Source organism: Macaca thibetana, chromosome 15 (genome assembly GCF_024542745.1).
Source record: "Macaca thibetana thibetana isolate TM-01 chromosome 15, ASM2454274v1, whole genome shotgun sequence".
NCBI lineage: Eukaryota > Metazoa > Chordata > Mammalia > Primates > Cercopithecidae > Macaca > Macaca thibetana.
This window is the reverse complement of record NC_065592.1, coordinates 13,093,559-13,110,289: the sequence shown is the minus strand read 5'-3', so window position 1 is coordinate 13,110,289 and position 16,731 is coordinate 13,093,559. Positions and strand designations below refer to the sequence as shown.

Below are 16,731 nucleotides of genomic sequence, written 5' to 3'. Positions count from 1 at the left end.
TTCACTACAGACATTTCAGTTACCTGAAATTTTTTTACATGTATAAGTACTACATATCCAAGAAATTTACCAAGATTCTAATAAATACCACTTTGTTTGTATAACAAGGAATCAACATTTTGAAAGAGAATCCACTATAAAGTTCCTACCTACGAATTAGTTCCTCAAGTATGTTTAAGATGACAGACTTTAAAGAATGAAAAAAAATGACAGGGGCAGAGGGAGGGATTGTTCATTTCTACGGGGTAAAAGTTCCGATAAGCAAGTCACACAGGAGTGTATTGGTGTAACTTTTCCTTTGGCTCACTATGTTGTGGTACTAGAAATGGTATGAAATTTCAAATGTCACAAGGATTGTTACACTAAGACATTGTCTCACTATACGATCTTTATCTATGTAGACCTGCCCTTATTTCTTGTTTGCTTTTCCTTCTTAGAAAGTCATGCACGCTCACTTTAGAAACTCTGGAATGAACAAATATAAACGGGAAGGAAAATGAATTACCCACAATCTTGCCAACCAGTGACAACCACTACTAACATTTCCTTTCCAGTTTTACTTTCTTTGTTTTTACATAGTTGGGATTAATCTACGTGTCTTGACATTTTTTCCCCTTAACATTACATCACAGTTAAACCAAATGTGCACTGCTAGATAAACCCAACTTGGTAATGTTACATTGTTCTTTCAATATAATGTTAGATTCACTTTATTAATATTTTGTTTAGGATTTTTGCATCTATATTAAGACTGGCCTGAAAATTTGCTGTCTTATATGGTCTTTACTGAGCTTGGTACCAAGATTATGATAGCCTCTTAAAATAAATTGGAGGTAATAACCTCTTTTTCTATTCTCTGCAAAAGCGGATATAGGATTGGAGTTATTTTTTTCTTAAATTTTTGGTAGAAACTAGCCAGTGAAGTCATGTGAGTCTGGATTTTCACTGTAGGAAGGTTCCTAATTACTAATTTGCTTTTCAAAATAGTTATGAGAATATTCAGGTTTTCTATTTCTTCCTGTGTCAATTTTGTTGTCTTTTTCTATAAATTTGTTCACCTATAATTTTAATATTTTTGGTATAAATTTTTTCAAAATAATCTTGTATTTATTTACAAGACAGGATCTTACTGTTTAATGACAGGATCTGCAGTGTACCTCCTTTTCATTCCTATTACTATCTGTGTTTCTCTTCCTTGTTTTTATCCATTTCCTTGGAGGTGTATCAATTTTGCTAGTCTTTTCAAAGAACCAACTCTTGATTCTGATGTTTCTGAATTTCTATTTCATTAATTTCTATTCTTCTCTTTATTGCTTCTTTTCTTTCATTCGTTTCAGGTTTCTTTTTCTATTTCTTTTTTCAATTACTTGAGCTGAATGCTTAGCTCATTACTGTTCAGCCTTTCTTCTTCTTCTTTTTTTTTTGAGATGGAGTCTTGCTCTGTTGCCCAGGCTGGAGTGTAGTGGTACGATCTCAGCTCACTGCAACCTCCACCTCCCAGGTTCAAAGAATTCTCCTACCTCAGCCCCCCTAGTAGCTGGGATTATAAGCACATGCCACCATGCCTGGCTAATTTTTATATTTTTAGTAGAGATGGGGTTTCACCATTTTGGCCAGGCTGGTCTTAAACTCCTGACCTCAGGTGATCCATCGGCCTTGGCCTCCCAAAGTGCTGGGATTATAGGCGTGAGCCACTGCGCCCTGCCCAGCCTTTCTTCTTTTGTGATATTTGAATTAGAGGGCTGTAAAATTTCCTTCAAATACTATTTTAGTTACATCCTCAAATTTTAATGTCAAATTTTCATTATCTTTCAGTCAAAATATTTTCTAATTTCTATGATTATTTCTTTTTTAAACCATGGGTTCAGAAACCTGTTTCTCAATTTCCAAACATATGCAGATCTTCTAGTTGTCTTGTTTTTTCCTAGCCTAATTTCACTGTGATCAGAGAACATATCACACATGATTTCGATCTTCTGATATGTAAGATTTACTTTATTGCATAGTATAAGGTCAATACTGGGAAACGTTCATGTGTGATTGAAAGAAATACGTATCTGCAGTTGTAGGGTAAAATGTTCTCTGTACCACCTGTCCATGAGGTTAAGTTTAACTGTTGTTTTAAATTTTCTCTACTATACATTTTTAAAAAATATATTTGCTGTTTCAGTTACTGAGAGTTAAAATCTCCCTCCATGATTGGAGATCTGTATATTTTTCTTAGTCATTCTTCAGTTTTGTATTACATATTTTGAGGCATATAGGTTTAGAACTGTTAAATCTTCCAAGTAAACTGAACCTTTCATCATTATGAAGTAATGGTTTTTATATCTAAAAATGTATTCTGCCTCATGTTAATATGGCTACACCAGATTTCAGTTGCTATTTGCATAGAACATCTTTCTCCATCCTTTTACTTCAAACGTTCAGTATCCTTGTTTTAGGTATTTGAGAAAAACCCATCCTAACCATCTTAAAGACAACAACTACTACCACTACTACTAAAGCCTTTAGTTCATTTACTGATATATCTGGGTTTAAATCTTCATCTTACTACCTGTTTTCTATTTATCCTCCTTTTGGGCTTTCTACCCCTGGCAAACCCTGGACTTCTTTTGTCCCCTTTCCTCTAAAGGCTATCAACAACCCAGCTCAACCTTTAAGCTGCCACTGCCAGCCAGGCAAATGATGTCAGGGCGAAAGTGCTTGCAGGCGTTGATCTCTTCTGTTTCAATCTTTTCCCAGATATGGTCATTGATTCTTTTCTATCTTGTGCTCTTTGATGACTTTAGGATGGCCATTTCTTTATTTTAATCAGCTTTTTAAGTTACCTTCAGTGGGACAGTTGGTTCAAAGTACTTAGTCTGCCTTTACTAGAAAGGTAAAACGCTGCATAATTTTCCAATATAGGGATATAAGTTATCTGATTACTCTTCCAATGTTAGATATTAGAAATAATGTTGTTAAAACATTGTACATAAATCTTTCTTGCATTTTAGATCTTTTTCTCCTTTTCATTTCTTTTTCTTTTCTTTTCCTTTTTTTTGAGATGGAATCTCACTCTGTTGCCCAGGCTGGAGCGCAGTGGCACGATCCGAGTTCACTGCAACCTCTGCCTCTCGGGCTCAAGCGATTCCTGTGCCTCAGTCTCCTGAGTAGCTGGGATTACAGGCACCCGCTACCACGCCTGGCTAATTTTTTTTTTTTGTATTTTTGGTAGAGACGGGGTTTTGCCATGTTGGCCAGGCTGGTCTCGAATTCCTGACCTCAGGTAATCCACTCACCTCAGCCTCCCAGAGTGCTGGGATTACAGGTAAGAGCCACCCTGCCCGGCCTCCTTAAGATAATTTCCAAAAACAGATATACTGGAGAAAACATTTTTAGGTCTTTTGATATTTCCAGCTATATTACACTGTTATACTACAGACCCCAGTGTTTGAGTGTGCCTATTTCTCTATATTCTCTCCAGCAATGAGGACTCCCTTTGAAATACCTGGCTTATTTGATATGTGGCTCTAAAATGTTTGTATTTTACAATGTTGATAAGGATAAACATTTTCACAAATGTTTACTACTCATTTGAATTTTTTGGACCATTTGGGAATCAGTGATTTTTATTTCTATGTGTATTCACATAAGGTACTTATAATTGGTTGCAGACTGTGGGGACAGCAACCTTCTGCCTTTGAGAATTTGCAGCCAAATGCCAAAAGCATATTTCACCTTCCTGATGAATTTTGTGCATGCTCTGCAGAACAGGCTGTCTGGGGCCCGAGTCAAAGAGTAGCATCTTAGGCCGGTGTGGTGGTTCATGCCTGTAATCCCAGCACTTTGGGAGGCCAAGCCAGGAGTTTGAGACCAACATAGCAAAACTCCACCTCTACTAAAAATAAAAAAATAAAATAAAATTAGCCAGGAGTGGTGGTGCATGCCTATAATCCCAGCTATTGGGAGGCTGAGACATGAGAATTGCTTGAACCCAGAAGATGTAGGTTGCGGTGAGCCTACATCACACTACTGCACTCCAGCCTGGGCGACAGAGCAAGACTCTGTCTCAAGAAAACCCCCAAACCAAACCAAAACCAAAACAACAAGAAAAACAAAGAGCAAGCAAGCAGCCTGATCTTGTTGAGAGGGTCAGTGGCGTGAGTAAAGACCTATCATCCATTCACTCATTCAATCCATGTTTACTGAGGTCCTGCAGCACAGAGTCTATAGCAGATCTATATGAAGGGTAACTTGCTATGGGCTAGCAGGGGAGAGAGATAGTAAACAATCACTGAGAAAAATATGTAATTCTAAATACGGGCTGGGTGCAGGGGCTCACATCTGTAATCCCAACATTTTGGGAAGCCAAGGTAGAAGGATTGCTTGAGGCCAAGAGTCTGAACTGCTGGGCGCAGTGGCTCACACCTGTAATCCCAGCACTTTGGGAGGCCAAGGTGGGCAGATCACGAGGTCAGGAGATAAGAGACCATAGAGACGGTGAAACCCTGTCTCTATTAAAAACACAAAAAATTAGCCAGGCGTGGCAGCACGCGCCTGGAGTACCAGCTACTCGGGAGGCTGAGGCAGGAGAATCGTTTGAACCTGGGAGGCGAAGGTTGCAGTGAGCTGAGATTGTGCCACTGCACTCCAGCCTGGATGACAGAGCGAGACTGCGTCTCAAAAAAAAACAAAAAACAAAAAAGAGTTTGAGAGCAGCCTGGCCAATACAGTAAGACCCCATCTCTAAAAAATAAGAATAATAAATAAATGAATAGATAGAAACACACGCACTGGAGAAAAAGTAGTATGCCGTATGGCAGAACACAATGAGGAACTCAAATGAGGGGTGGATCAGTTTTAAGCAATGGGGGACAGGAAGATCACGGTGGCCTCTCTGAAGACAGGACATTTAAACTGAGACAAAGAATGAGAAAGAGTTATTAACAAGAATGGGGGAAGGAGCGTTCCAGGTGGAAGAAACAGTCTGTGTAAAAGCCCCGAAGCAGGAATGACTACAGACAGTCTGCTGCCTCAAGCGCAGTTTCACACGTCACTTGCCCTTATGTCAGTGGGAGTATGGAGGAGAGGATGGCAAACGCACAATTTGGAAACTCTGAAGAGAGAATGAACAAAGTTAACAAGTTTTAAAGTTCTCAACATAGCATAAGGAATCACTACACTGCTTCCTGCTAGAATAAGCAAATGGTTAAAATTCTCTAAAACCTGATGTCTGAATAGTGATACTGACAGGGCCAGTTGCTTTACATACGAAATAGCCTTTGCTTCAGAAAAGGCCTCATACTTCTAAGCTGTTTCCAGGGATGCTCCCAACTTAGGAAGACACAGTTTAACAGGAAAATATTAATCACAAAGTGCTAAACAGGATGCAGCCTCTCTACCAAAAAGCACAAAATCAATCATTTCACTTTGGAATACACTTTTGGCACGAAGACTGCAGTCTGCCTTGGAAAACAGTCACTTCAAATCTGCCTAGGGAAACCAGATCAGTGAGCGTTTCCAAACACATGACTTCTAAGCAAGTTTGCAACGGACAAAGCGGGCACGGAGCGAGGCGGCCAACGTACTGTTCTCGCGGACCAGGCAGAACTCCCATGCGCTCTGGCTCTCCAAAGTGCTGTCCAGGTCAACGGCGACATTGGGCTCGCTCTGCTTCTCTAGGCGGTACTGAGGGCCTGGAAGATCAAAGGGGCAGGAGGAGGGGAGGAAGTCTGAAACAGTGAATTTAACATTTAAAAAACACCACACACTGGTGAAAAGCTGATAAAGCCTTAGTAAAGTGTTAAAGTCTGTCTTAAGGGTCTAGCTATCCAAGATGGAAGTTTGGGGGTTCTTTTGCATAAGGCTTCACATACTCATCTGTTCTATTATCAGGTCTGTTTCCACTCAGTTCTCCCTGAAACCAAGTAAGAGGTAAATGGGCTTTGAGTCAGAGTGACCTGGAGTCGTACATGGCTATATCATTTCTCAGATACGACCAGGTCACCTACCCTCTCTGAACCTCCGTTTCCTAATATATAATGTAGGAACAGTTATACCTTGAAAGATTGTTGTAAGGATCAGAGGTGACGTAGGAAAAATGCTTATTAGAAATGTACCTGCCTCACAGGAGGCAAAGGTACTTATTAATAATTATGTAATAGTAAATTACAATCAGGAATAAGATATGTGTAGAACTCTAATATAACAACAGTCCAAAAAATTCAAAACAAATTGTAAACAGGTAGGCTTAAATAAAGCTCATATGACCTGGCATTCATATGCAGAAAAATTTTTTAAATTAAAAAAATCTCAGATTCCCGAGTTATGATGATGAAAAGACAGTGACTACTGATTCACATTTTTGTTGACACATTTATGAAAACACAAGAGACAAAGGTTCCATAGTACTGGAAGCCAGGAATACTAGCTCCCTGCATCACATAGAGGGTTCTTCTGGCAGACCTTAATAAAACACTGCAGCATTTTATACATTTATTCATGTATTTCTTTGTCAACCCAAATGACAATCTTGTTCTTCTCAGATAACACCTAACGGGTCCAATGATCAGATTCAAAAGACTGCTCCTGTGATCTGTTAATGGTTATTGAAAGGATTAGAGGCATAAGAAACTGTCTTATTATTTTGACTGTGAAAGGCGTGTTTGGTCAGACAGAAGGAGAGGTGAGAGATCTGAGGGAAGCATCAGAGGCCGCGCAGGGCTCCCAGGCGGAACACGTATTTTTAGATATGTTCTTCAGCTGTTGTCAGCTTGTGGATTAATCACATCTAGTGCTTCTCTATCATCAGTATGAGGCATTTCACTCATTTCCAGTCATTCTCTTTCCCATGTTCTATGTTCAGCTGTAGCACTGTAGAGATTCATTTCAGTTTCAGGGTATATTTGATCTTTTCTCTAACTGGTATTTCATTAGCACTTCTGCCTATTCTGAATTCTTACATACATTCTCTTACATACATTCAGTCCTTTTTACACTACTTAAAGCTTTTAAACCTTTGTAAGTAAACAAATTCTTAAAACATATACAACTATTTAAGCATATACATAGAAGTATACATAGTTCTTTTAAACTCTAATACACTATATTTACATCAAAAAGGTATTGTGTTTTTTAAAATTATAGGTAGTAAATTCATTTTTTAAAAAAATTCTAATTTCAGAAGTGTTAAATAGGGCCAGGCATGGTGGCCCCCACTTAGCGATTCTCTCAAATCCCAGCACTTTGAGGGGACCGCTTGAACCCAGGAGTTCAAGACCAGCCTGGGCAACATAATAACAATAACAAAAATTTAAAAATTAGCCAGGCATGGTGGTGCGCACCTGTAGTCCCAGCTACTCGGGAGGCTGAGGCAGGAGGACTGCTTGAGCCCAGGAGCTGGAGGCTCCAGTGAGCTATGATCATGCCAATGTACTCCAGCCTGGGCAACAGAGAGAATCCCTGTGTCTCTTAAAAAAAAAAAAAAAAGTATTAAGTATATCAAAGTATGGAAGGAAATGCAGATAATTCTTGTAGTCTCTACTACCTATCACCTGTCCATGCCAATAATTTTCAATTAATAGGCACATCTGCTATTGATCAGTAGATGATGGCACATAATACGGGGTGGAAGGAATCTTAGAAAGCTGAACCTTAAGAAAACAGCTGTGGGCCCCCTTAGTCTAGTAGAGGAAAGGGAGTTACCCCTGAACCCAGAGGGCTGCTTTCTAAGACAATGGCCTATTAAACAATCTCTGACTGCTCCCATCTCCAAAACCTCCCAGCAACACAGTGTGTAGAAGCCACTGACATCCACTTCTATAAATTTACAGTGAAATCTGGGTGTAAAGTTTAGCTGTAATAATTCATTTCTCAGGCCGAGTATGGTGGCTCACATCTGTAATCCCAGCCCTTTGGGGGAGCCAACGCAGGAGGATCACTTGAGGCCAGGAGTTTGAGGCCAGCCTGCGAAAACATAGTGAGCCTTCATCTCAACAAAAAAAAGTTTTTAAGTTAGCTGGGTGTGGTGGTGCCTGCCTGTAGTCCCAGCTACTGGAGAGGCTGAGGTGGATCTCCTGGGTCCAGGGATTTGAGGCTGCAGTGAGCTATGACTGTGCCACTGCACTAGACCCTATCTCCAAAAATTTTTTTAAAAATAATAGCCCAAATTTGGGAGCAACCTAGGTCTAACACAGGGACTGATTAAATATTATGAAATACCATAAAAATATTAAATGTGATGGTACAAAAATATTTAATTTTACAAAACACATTTATAATATGCTAACTTTATGAGAGCAGCTAATTATAGCATATTTTAAATTATAATTATAAAAATACAACTTATAATTTTTAAAATAGTAGCAGAGTGGGGTGACTACAGTTAACAACAATGTACTATACATTTCAAAACAAGCTAGAACAGTGGACATGAAATGTTCCCAGTGTATAGAAATGATAAATACTCCAGGTGGTACCCAAATACCCTGACATTACACATTCTATGCATGTAACAAAATATCATGTGTACTCCACAAATACATAAAAACATTATGTATGAATTTTAAAAAGGTAAATCTAAGCAAAAAAATATGTAAAGGAATAGAGGAAAAAAGACTAGGAGGTTATTTCTAAAATGTGAATGGTAGTTATAATTGATAGTGGAATTAATAAGTGTTTTTATTTTTCCTTTGTGTTTTTTTGTATTTTTCAAATTTGCTATAATAAATGAAGGCCACTTTTGTAATTTAAAAACACCAGATAAACTTAAAAGTTCTCCAATTTCTTACTATGCCATTTTTTTTGAGGCTACTATATAATTAGCACACACTGTGGCATCTCCAATGGGTCATTCACATGCAGTAATTTAATCAAAAGCAGACAGGATCTGTTTATGTAGACATATTTTCATGTGAAGCTAACCCTGCACCCTGGCATGTGTATTCTGAGAGCAGTGCACAGGCTGTTGGGCTTCTCAAGCTGTCAGCCTACCTGACAGCTGGATTATATATAAGCTACTACTTTCCTGATTACTGGGAACTAAGGCCTGGCTGCATCAGGAGGAATTTCAGGCCGGTCTCCTTTGCACATTTTTTCCTACCAGTCTTCGCAGCTGCCTGGGAAACGTGGATCAGGGAAAACAGGGAGTCAGGGAGTACCAGGAAGGATCTCTTATCCCTAAAGACAACTCCCTGCTCCACTCTCAAAGCCACAAATGCCATCATCTGACATTTATTTTATTTCTTGGATCTTACAGGCATTTCTATTAAAATTAGTTTTCTGAAAGTAGCTTCTTGGACTTTGTCCTATGAAGCCTAGTATAATGACGACTTTCATTTAATACATGCTTATTATGTGCCAAGCATGCTATATACCTTGCCTTACTGAATCCTCACAGCAACCCCCAGAGGCATATTAGCCCCAGTTTACAGATTGGGATGCTGATGAAGTAACTTGCCCAAGATCACAAAGGTAAAAAGTAGGAAGGGGGAAATGAAATCCACGGGGGTCTTCTGGCTCTAAAGCTGTCTGCCTTGAACCCACCTTCCTCCTGCAAACTATAAATTACTGGCCAATTATAAAGAGGCCACAATTTATACCATAAATACAGGTTTTTGTAGATCTGTGGATTCATCCAGAATCTGAATCACTTAACTTCTATACATTCAAAATGAGAATGATCTGAAACTATGTATTTTTTATTTTATTTTATTTTATTTATTTATTTATTTTTTTTTGAGACGGAGTCTTGCTCTGTCGCCCAGGCTGGAGTGCAGTGGCGCGATCTCGGCTCACTGCAAGCTCCGCCTCCCGGGTTCACGCCATTCTCCTGCCTCAGCCTCCCGAGTAGCTGGGACTACAGGCGCCCACAACCGCGCCCGGCTAATTTTTTTTTTTTTGTATTTTTAGTAGAGACGGGGTTTCACCGTGGTCTCGATCTCCTGACCTTGTGATCCGCCCGCCTCGGCCTCCCAAAGTGCTGGGATTACAGGCGTGAGCCACCGCGCCCGGCCGAAACTATGTATTTTAACAAAATTCACACATACCAAATATTTCATGCTCTGGCTGCATTCTGAGTCCACTGTAGTACCACTGCCTCTTATGAAAACATGATCAGATGTGATCACCTTATCTTTCTATCCATCCAGGAAGGCCCGTCCATCTTTCCTTAGGAATATTGCTAATAGTCTATGCTCAGTTTAGTCAGTAACTGAAAATCCGCACGTTTTCTGCCCTGGGTACTCCCTGCTTATCCATCAAAGCTGAAGAACAATTTGGAAACCCACTTCTGAACTTAGCAAAGGACCAATGGGTAACATCCTGTGGGAAGGCAGGGTGGTTAAGCTGCATATGAAACTTGATATCTAAATCCAAATGGAAAACTGCTTTTTATAAATCTGCATTTCTCTCCATAATCCTCACCTGAATAGTGGACATTTCACAGAGAAAGATTATAGTATTTTACACATTTTCCCCCTCAGAAAGGCAAGGCTGATAACTTCAGGTCATACTGTATAATGAGAGGAAGAGTATATACGAGAGGTAATATAGCCAGGTGGTTAAGGGCATAAATTTGGGGCCCAATTGCCTTGGCCTAACTCCTGGCCAAGCAATTTTGCTGTATGACTTTGGGCCAACTTACTTAACCTCTCAGTTTTCTTCATTATAAAACAGGGGATAATAATAGCACCTACCTCCCAGGACTGTCTAAAGATTTAATGAACTAATAGTTGTAAGGCAGTTGGAACAATGTCCAACACATTCATAGTGTGATTTAAGTATCAGCTACTAATATCAACATCATCATCATCATCATCATCATCAGACTGTAATAATACTAAGAGATCCCAACAGCATGGACAATCTAACTACCACCATCACAGGCCCTACTATGTGACAAGTGCTGTGCTAGCCCTTTTATGTACAGATCATCTCATTCACTCTTTGGTCACCCTAAGATGTAAAGAGTATAAACCCACTTAATGGAGGAAAAACTGATTTATAGAGGTTAAATAACTTGCTCAGTGTCCCTCAGGAAGTAGTAGAAGTGGGAGAATTCATACCGAGGGCTGCCCAGGCCTGCACTCTCTGTATTGCTTATGAACCACAGCATCTCACTCACACAAAGTTCTTAATAAATGCCTGTTGACAGTCAAGATTATGATAACCCAGACCTACTATATATCAAAGTACAGTCTCCATCAAATACTTGTTTAATTTTTAGGAGGCTGACACGGGAGGAAAATAAAAATAGCAGCCAAAAGCCATTTCAAAAAGACAAACTGTGAGGTCAATTTCTATGAATATACTTTTTGCCAAAGAAATGATTATATAAAATATAAAAGGCTCTTTCACACTGAACAGCACAAGGTTCTCAAGGCAACATCCACACTTTGGAAAGAGGATTTAAAAAGTCACAGCTGCGCATGAAGCCACATGCCCTCCACTTCACAGCAGAGAGGAACACAAAAGGAAGATTTTGGGAAGCAGTTACTCTGCAGCGACGAGAAAACCTGCTTGGGCACTCCAGTGATGTATTTATTGCAGTAATACCATGCCACCAAATGGCCTAGGAACAAAATATTGCTTTGGGCACTTTGGGAGGGTTCCAAGTTATAATACCCAGGCAGGATTTTTATGGGATTTTGTAAACCCGAGGCAAACATCTCAGCGCATGAGTTTCAAAGAAAATCTGTAGAATCTGTTGGTTGGTGGCTACATGCTCAGAGCAGCTTCCTTGATCCCTTTAACCCCTGACTGAAACGTAAAAGGTTTTAGCATCCAATTCTTTAACAGCTGCAAGCCAGCTGAAAGCTGAAATCCAATGGAAAGCAAGTGCCTGCCCAAGTCTGAAGAGAGGGAAGACATACTGTCGCCTCTATTGCTCTGTGTCTTCTTTCTAGAGACCCATGGGAGAAACTTCTTTCAGATCCTGGTATCAGGAGAAGTTGTACTTCCGTGGAGCAAAGGGCTTGCTTTTGTATCTTTACAAAGTTTAACATAAATCTTGTAACTAGTTGCTATCATGTCCCTTTCTCCTTTGCCCATCAGGAAGCTCAGCACTGAATGTTTGCGTGACTATGATGACCTGGACATGCATTTCTCTGCCAGCTCCTCCTCCTGGGGACTCGTAAACTTGTCGTTTAATCTTTACGTTACTTTTACTCTCATATAGTTTATTGGTTCATATGTATATATATTTTTTAAGAGGTGGGTCTCGCTATATTGCCCAGGCTAGAGTGTAGCAGCTATTCACAGGTGTGATCCCATCACTGATCAGCACGGGCGTTCTGACCTGCACATTTCCGACATGGGCCAGTTTACCCTTCCTTAGGCAACCTGGTGGTTACCCACTCCTGGGAGGTCACCATATTGATGCTGAACTTAGTGTGGACATCTGATCAGCACAGCGCTGATCTAGGCTATAGCCCAGAAATCCTGGGCTCAAGCAACCCTCCCGTGTCAGCCTCCTGAGTAGCTGGGACCACAGACACACAACACTGCACTCAGTGGTTCGTGTATTTTAAAATCTATTACAATAATTTCAAATATTTTTGGGATCAAGGTAGGATATAGATGAATTAACTTATCATTATCATTGCTGACCATACGAACAAGTTTGAGAATCACCTGTGCAAGGAAAAATGACAGTCAAAGACTGAACACTTTCATGGTTATGTCTTCATGTCAATTGTTTTCCATTCACCAATTTAAAGAGCTGCTTTAATCTGAAAGAGCTTCTCGTAGCCAGAAAAAAACTAAGTGTGAGCAGTAAGAGGAAATGCTAGGCTTGAGCAAAGCATCCCTGGTGTTTGTGCCCTGAGAGGGAGTAATGCTGCCAGCTATGCATCCTGGGGAAGGAATTTAATCTCATCTGTAAAATGGGGATAACAGAGCTTCCCTCAGAAGGTTGCTGTGAGGATTAAATGAGACAATCCAGGACTTCCCTTAGCAAAGTGCTCAGTCAATGAGAGCTGCTATTATTGCGAATACAGACTGAAACAGAAACCACTGTGATAAGGTTTAGGTAGATCCCTAGCCTATGAGTCACAACAGGCTCACAGCTTTACCAGAGAGGGCACACCGGGGCAGGGAATGCTGGCATCAAAGCGAATGTCTGTCCTCTTTCCCTCATGTGTCCAAAGTAGGGGTGCAGGGTGCATATCTATTTAAACAAGCTTGCTTTTAAGCTGCAGGCGGCATTTAAGATTAGAGACTTGCTCAGTAGCCAGGATTCCTACAGTTCCCTAGTCTCTCAGGTCCTACAAATACAGTCTAAAAATGATGAGTAAATGTCAGAACCCACAGAACAAAACATGGCAGCACAGATATCAAAGGACACGTGACACTGGCTGTGAGCTCACACGTCCACCCCACACAGCCTTGGCTTCTTCCACACTGACCTTCCATGGTCCATGTGGGTTCTTCAGTGCCTCCTGGTCTCTGCATGTGCCAATCCCTCTTCCCTCTTTTTCACCTAGCTGTGAGTCCTCCTTCAAGACAACCTGGTTCAGATGTTTCCACCTCAGGGAAGGGGAGGGTGGGGCTACCTGTCCCCTTCTCTGTGCTCCCACACAGCGCCTTGTTCCTACCTTGGTAGGAGCACTCACTGGGCTCTTCTATAATTTACCTGCTCAAGCTGTCTTGCTGCCTCCCGCAGCCTCGAGGCAGGGATGAGTAATCTCTGTGCTTGGTGCATTGTTGATGCTCAAAAAACGTTCACTAGATGGATGTTGGATGGTAGTGTAGCATCACATGTCCTTTGATATCTGTGTCATGGTTTGTTCTGTGAGTTCTGACACTTACTTGTCATTTTTAGACAATATTTGTAGGACCTGAGAGACTAGGGAACTGTAGGAATCCTGGTTGCCAAGCAAGTCTCTAATCTTAAATGCTGCCTGTAGCTTAAAAGCAAGCTTGTTCAAGGGGGAGCTGAGGCTGAAAAGCTTGGCCCAGACTGTTGGTCAAGATTTGGATTTTCTCTTATAAGCAACAGATGCTAACAGAGCAGGGAAGTGACACAATCAACTTTATATTTTGGTGAGATTCTTCTGGTGGCACTGTTGACAATGGGCTGGAGACTTATGGCAGGAAGACCCATTCCAGGAGGATTGTGCCAAGCCTTGACCACTCTGCGGCAGGGGCTGACTGAATCTGCATTCCTCACTGAGCCAAGCCACTATGCTGATGCTGTCTGTATCAGAGCTCAGACCCAACACCAGCTATTCTAAAATGTCTGCATTTAGTGTCAGCTCCATCGCTTATAACTCTTCCTCTAGGGGCAACTACAATCATTTTCTGCTTGATCTCAATATAAGCACTGAACTATATTCAAGTGATAACCACTGTAGCTTATACCCCCTCTGAGGCTCAGATAGGATAATTTGGAATTTAAATAATAAAAAAGGAACAAGCTGACATGACAATAAGGTCACACTTTAGCTTCTTCTGAGCCAATACACCATTTGCTCTCGGTGAAACAGCTGAATATAATCAAATTAAATACAATTCCTATTACAAAAGAAGAAAGACCAAGGCTGTTCCAATAAACCAATTCTCCTGCCTAGTTAAACCACAGAACCTTCAGGAAAGGTTTTGAAAGCATGACCCATCAGTTCTAATTTTTAAAACTTATCCTTTCAGTCAACACTAGAAAAAGGCCCATTCCAACTTTTATCTTTGCTACAAAGTGCTGTTATCTTGGCTTGATGTCAGGAGCTCTATCTCTCTTTCTGCTGACAAGCAGAGACGAGAAAGATAAGATTGGAAACGAATCTCACTTCTCTGAGTAAATAAATAATCAATACTCATCTAAATGTAAATGAGAAGGTAGCCCCCTCTGATAACAGCACTCTTATCAGAGAGCCAATTTTCTTCAGACATTTGGCCTCAACCAAATCACCATCATTCAGCCCCAGCCTAATGGCAAAAAATCGTAACTAAATTGAACCGATCACCAGAGATCAACTAAGTTCGGCCCTGGCCACTTCAGGTTCAAATGTTTGGGAATGCAATTTTGCCCCCATTAACTTTCAATAGCAATGAAGAACAGACTGGTCAAGGGGCCAGTCGGTGCAATAAACAAGGCCCAGCAAGGGGGCTGGCCAGAAGATGAGGAGGAGGAGTGGGCTTCAGTGCTTAAACAACAACAGTGCCATCACGGAAGCAAGCCCCAAAACTGTGAAGGGAAGGCCGCCTCTGTGGGCTAAGTAGACGGCATTCTTTCCTCTATCTAAGGCTTAGCTGAAACTGAGAAGACATTTAATTTGGCGAATGATGATGATGATGATGAAAGTTTATTAAAACAAATATAAAGAAAAAAAGAGATATTAAAAAGCTACTGTAGCTCAAAATAACCTAAGGTTCAAATGATCAATTTCCTCCAACTAATTTGACTCAGACTTACATCTGACCCAGCAGTGCCGCACTGACCTGATTTTACGGAAAGAAGACGCCGTCTACAAGACAAATCACTTTCAAACCACTGCACTGGGGTTTCCATTTCTTTGCTGCAAGACTCAATTCACTGCTGATGAGAGTATTGGGGAAATTATGACCATTATTGATAGGACAGCAAAACCACTTTCACACAGCAGTCTTCAAGTCGACAGAAAGCTTGCACTAGACCATTAATGAAGGTGTCAGCTAAAACCAGAAATTAAAGACAAAGACTGGAAGAAGCCTAATTTTTAGAGCATGTTAAGGACACCAGACACACAGAAGCAGCAGCCATTTATCCTCTTAAGAGTAACAGAGCCTAAATAAGAATGAGCAGAGGAACGGGCTACTCTACTTATGGTTAGGGAAAGAAAATGCTTTTTTTCTTGCCTGGCCTTGGAGTTCCAAGGCCGTAGGCTCTCCATATTATCAGCTCACAATCTTCATCAGCCAAAGGAGGAGATGGTTGGCGTGAGACAGAACTACCCAATGTTTTACTATCTCTAATGCTGCTGTGAGCATCTAATCCTAGCAGGCAGATGTGTGGCAGTTGGAGCGTGGGTTTTGGAGTCAAAAAGACTTGGATTGAAATCCTGGCTCTTTTACAAGTTATGTGACCCTGGGCAAGTTAGTGGATCTAAACCTTCATGGAGTAATTCCACAGATTATGTGTAACACAATGCGTCGCACATAAGCACTTAATAAAGGTCAGTTATACTGCTACACAAATTTGACAAAATCATCAACTTGCCCTTTTTGGAAACAAGTCAAATATTGCTTCATTCCTGGACTATAATAACAGCATCAGCAACTGACATCGAGGACTTTCCTGGCCCTTAACAACTTGCTTTCCACGCATTTGCTTTCCACATCTTCATAAAACTCTATGCGGTAGGCCCTACAATAATCCCCACTTTACAGAGGAGGAAAATAAACCATGGAGTGGTTAAGTCACGTACCCATGGTGAGACCAGGACGAGAACGCAAGTGTTTCCGATTCCAAAGCCTGTGCCCTTCACCACTCTGCTCTGCTGTATCCCATACAGAACAGTATAGGTTTTGAACTTTGGGTTAAAAAAAAGAATTGTAAGGTTTAGATGATTTATCAGCTCAGAAAGGAGTAAAGATGCTGGGTGGGAGGCCAGGCAGCAGGAAAGAGAGTAGGAAGTTGATCTTGAGGGGGTCAAAACTGAGAGTCCATCAACTCTCACAGCAGGCATGTTACATATGTGAACACCAGCTGCTTGCCCTGATTTTTCCAGGGTTGGGGTGGGGGTTCTTTTTCTAAGTTAAGTGATTTACAGACTT

The 16,731-nt window shown here is 40.8% G+C and overlaps 1 protein-coding gene across 3 annotated transcripts in view; it reads right to left on the bottom strand.

Moving 5' to 3' along the window:
• MAPKAP1 (MAPK associated protein 1) overlaps nt 1-16,731 on the bottom strand; it is a 270,270-nt gene that overhangs the window by 62,541 nt on the left and 190,998 nt on the right. For 2 of the 3 annotated variants that reach the window (XM_050760550.1, XM_050760554.1), the window contains one exon: nt 5,574-5,681. The exons of the other annotated variant lie outside the window; for it this stretch is intronic. In XM_050760550.1, the coding sequence (XP_050616507.1) occupies nt 5,574-5,681 (108 nt within the window). The remainder of the gene's footprint in view (nt 1-5,573; nt 5,682-16,731) is intronic. 3 annotated transcript variants of the gene reach the window in all.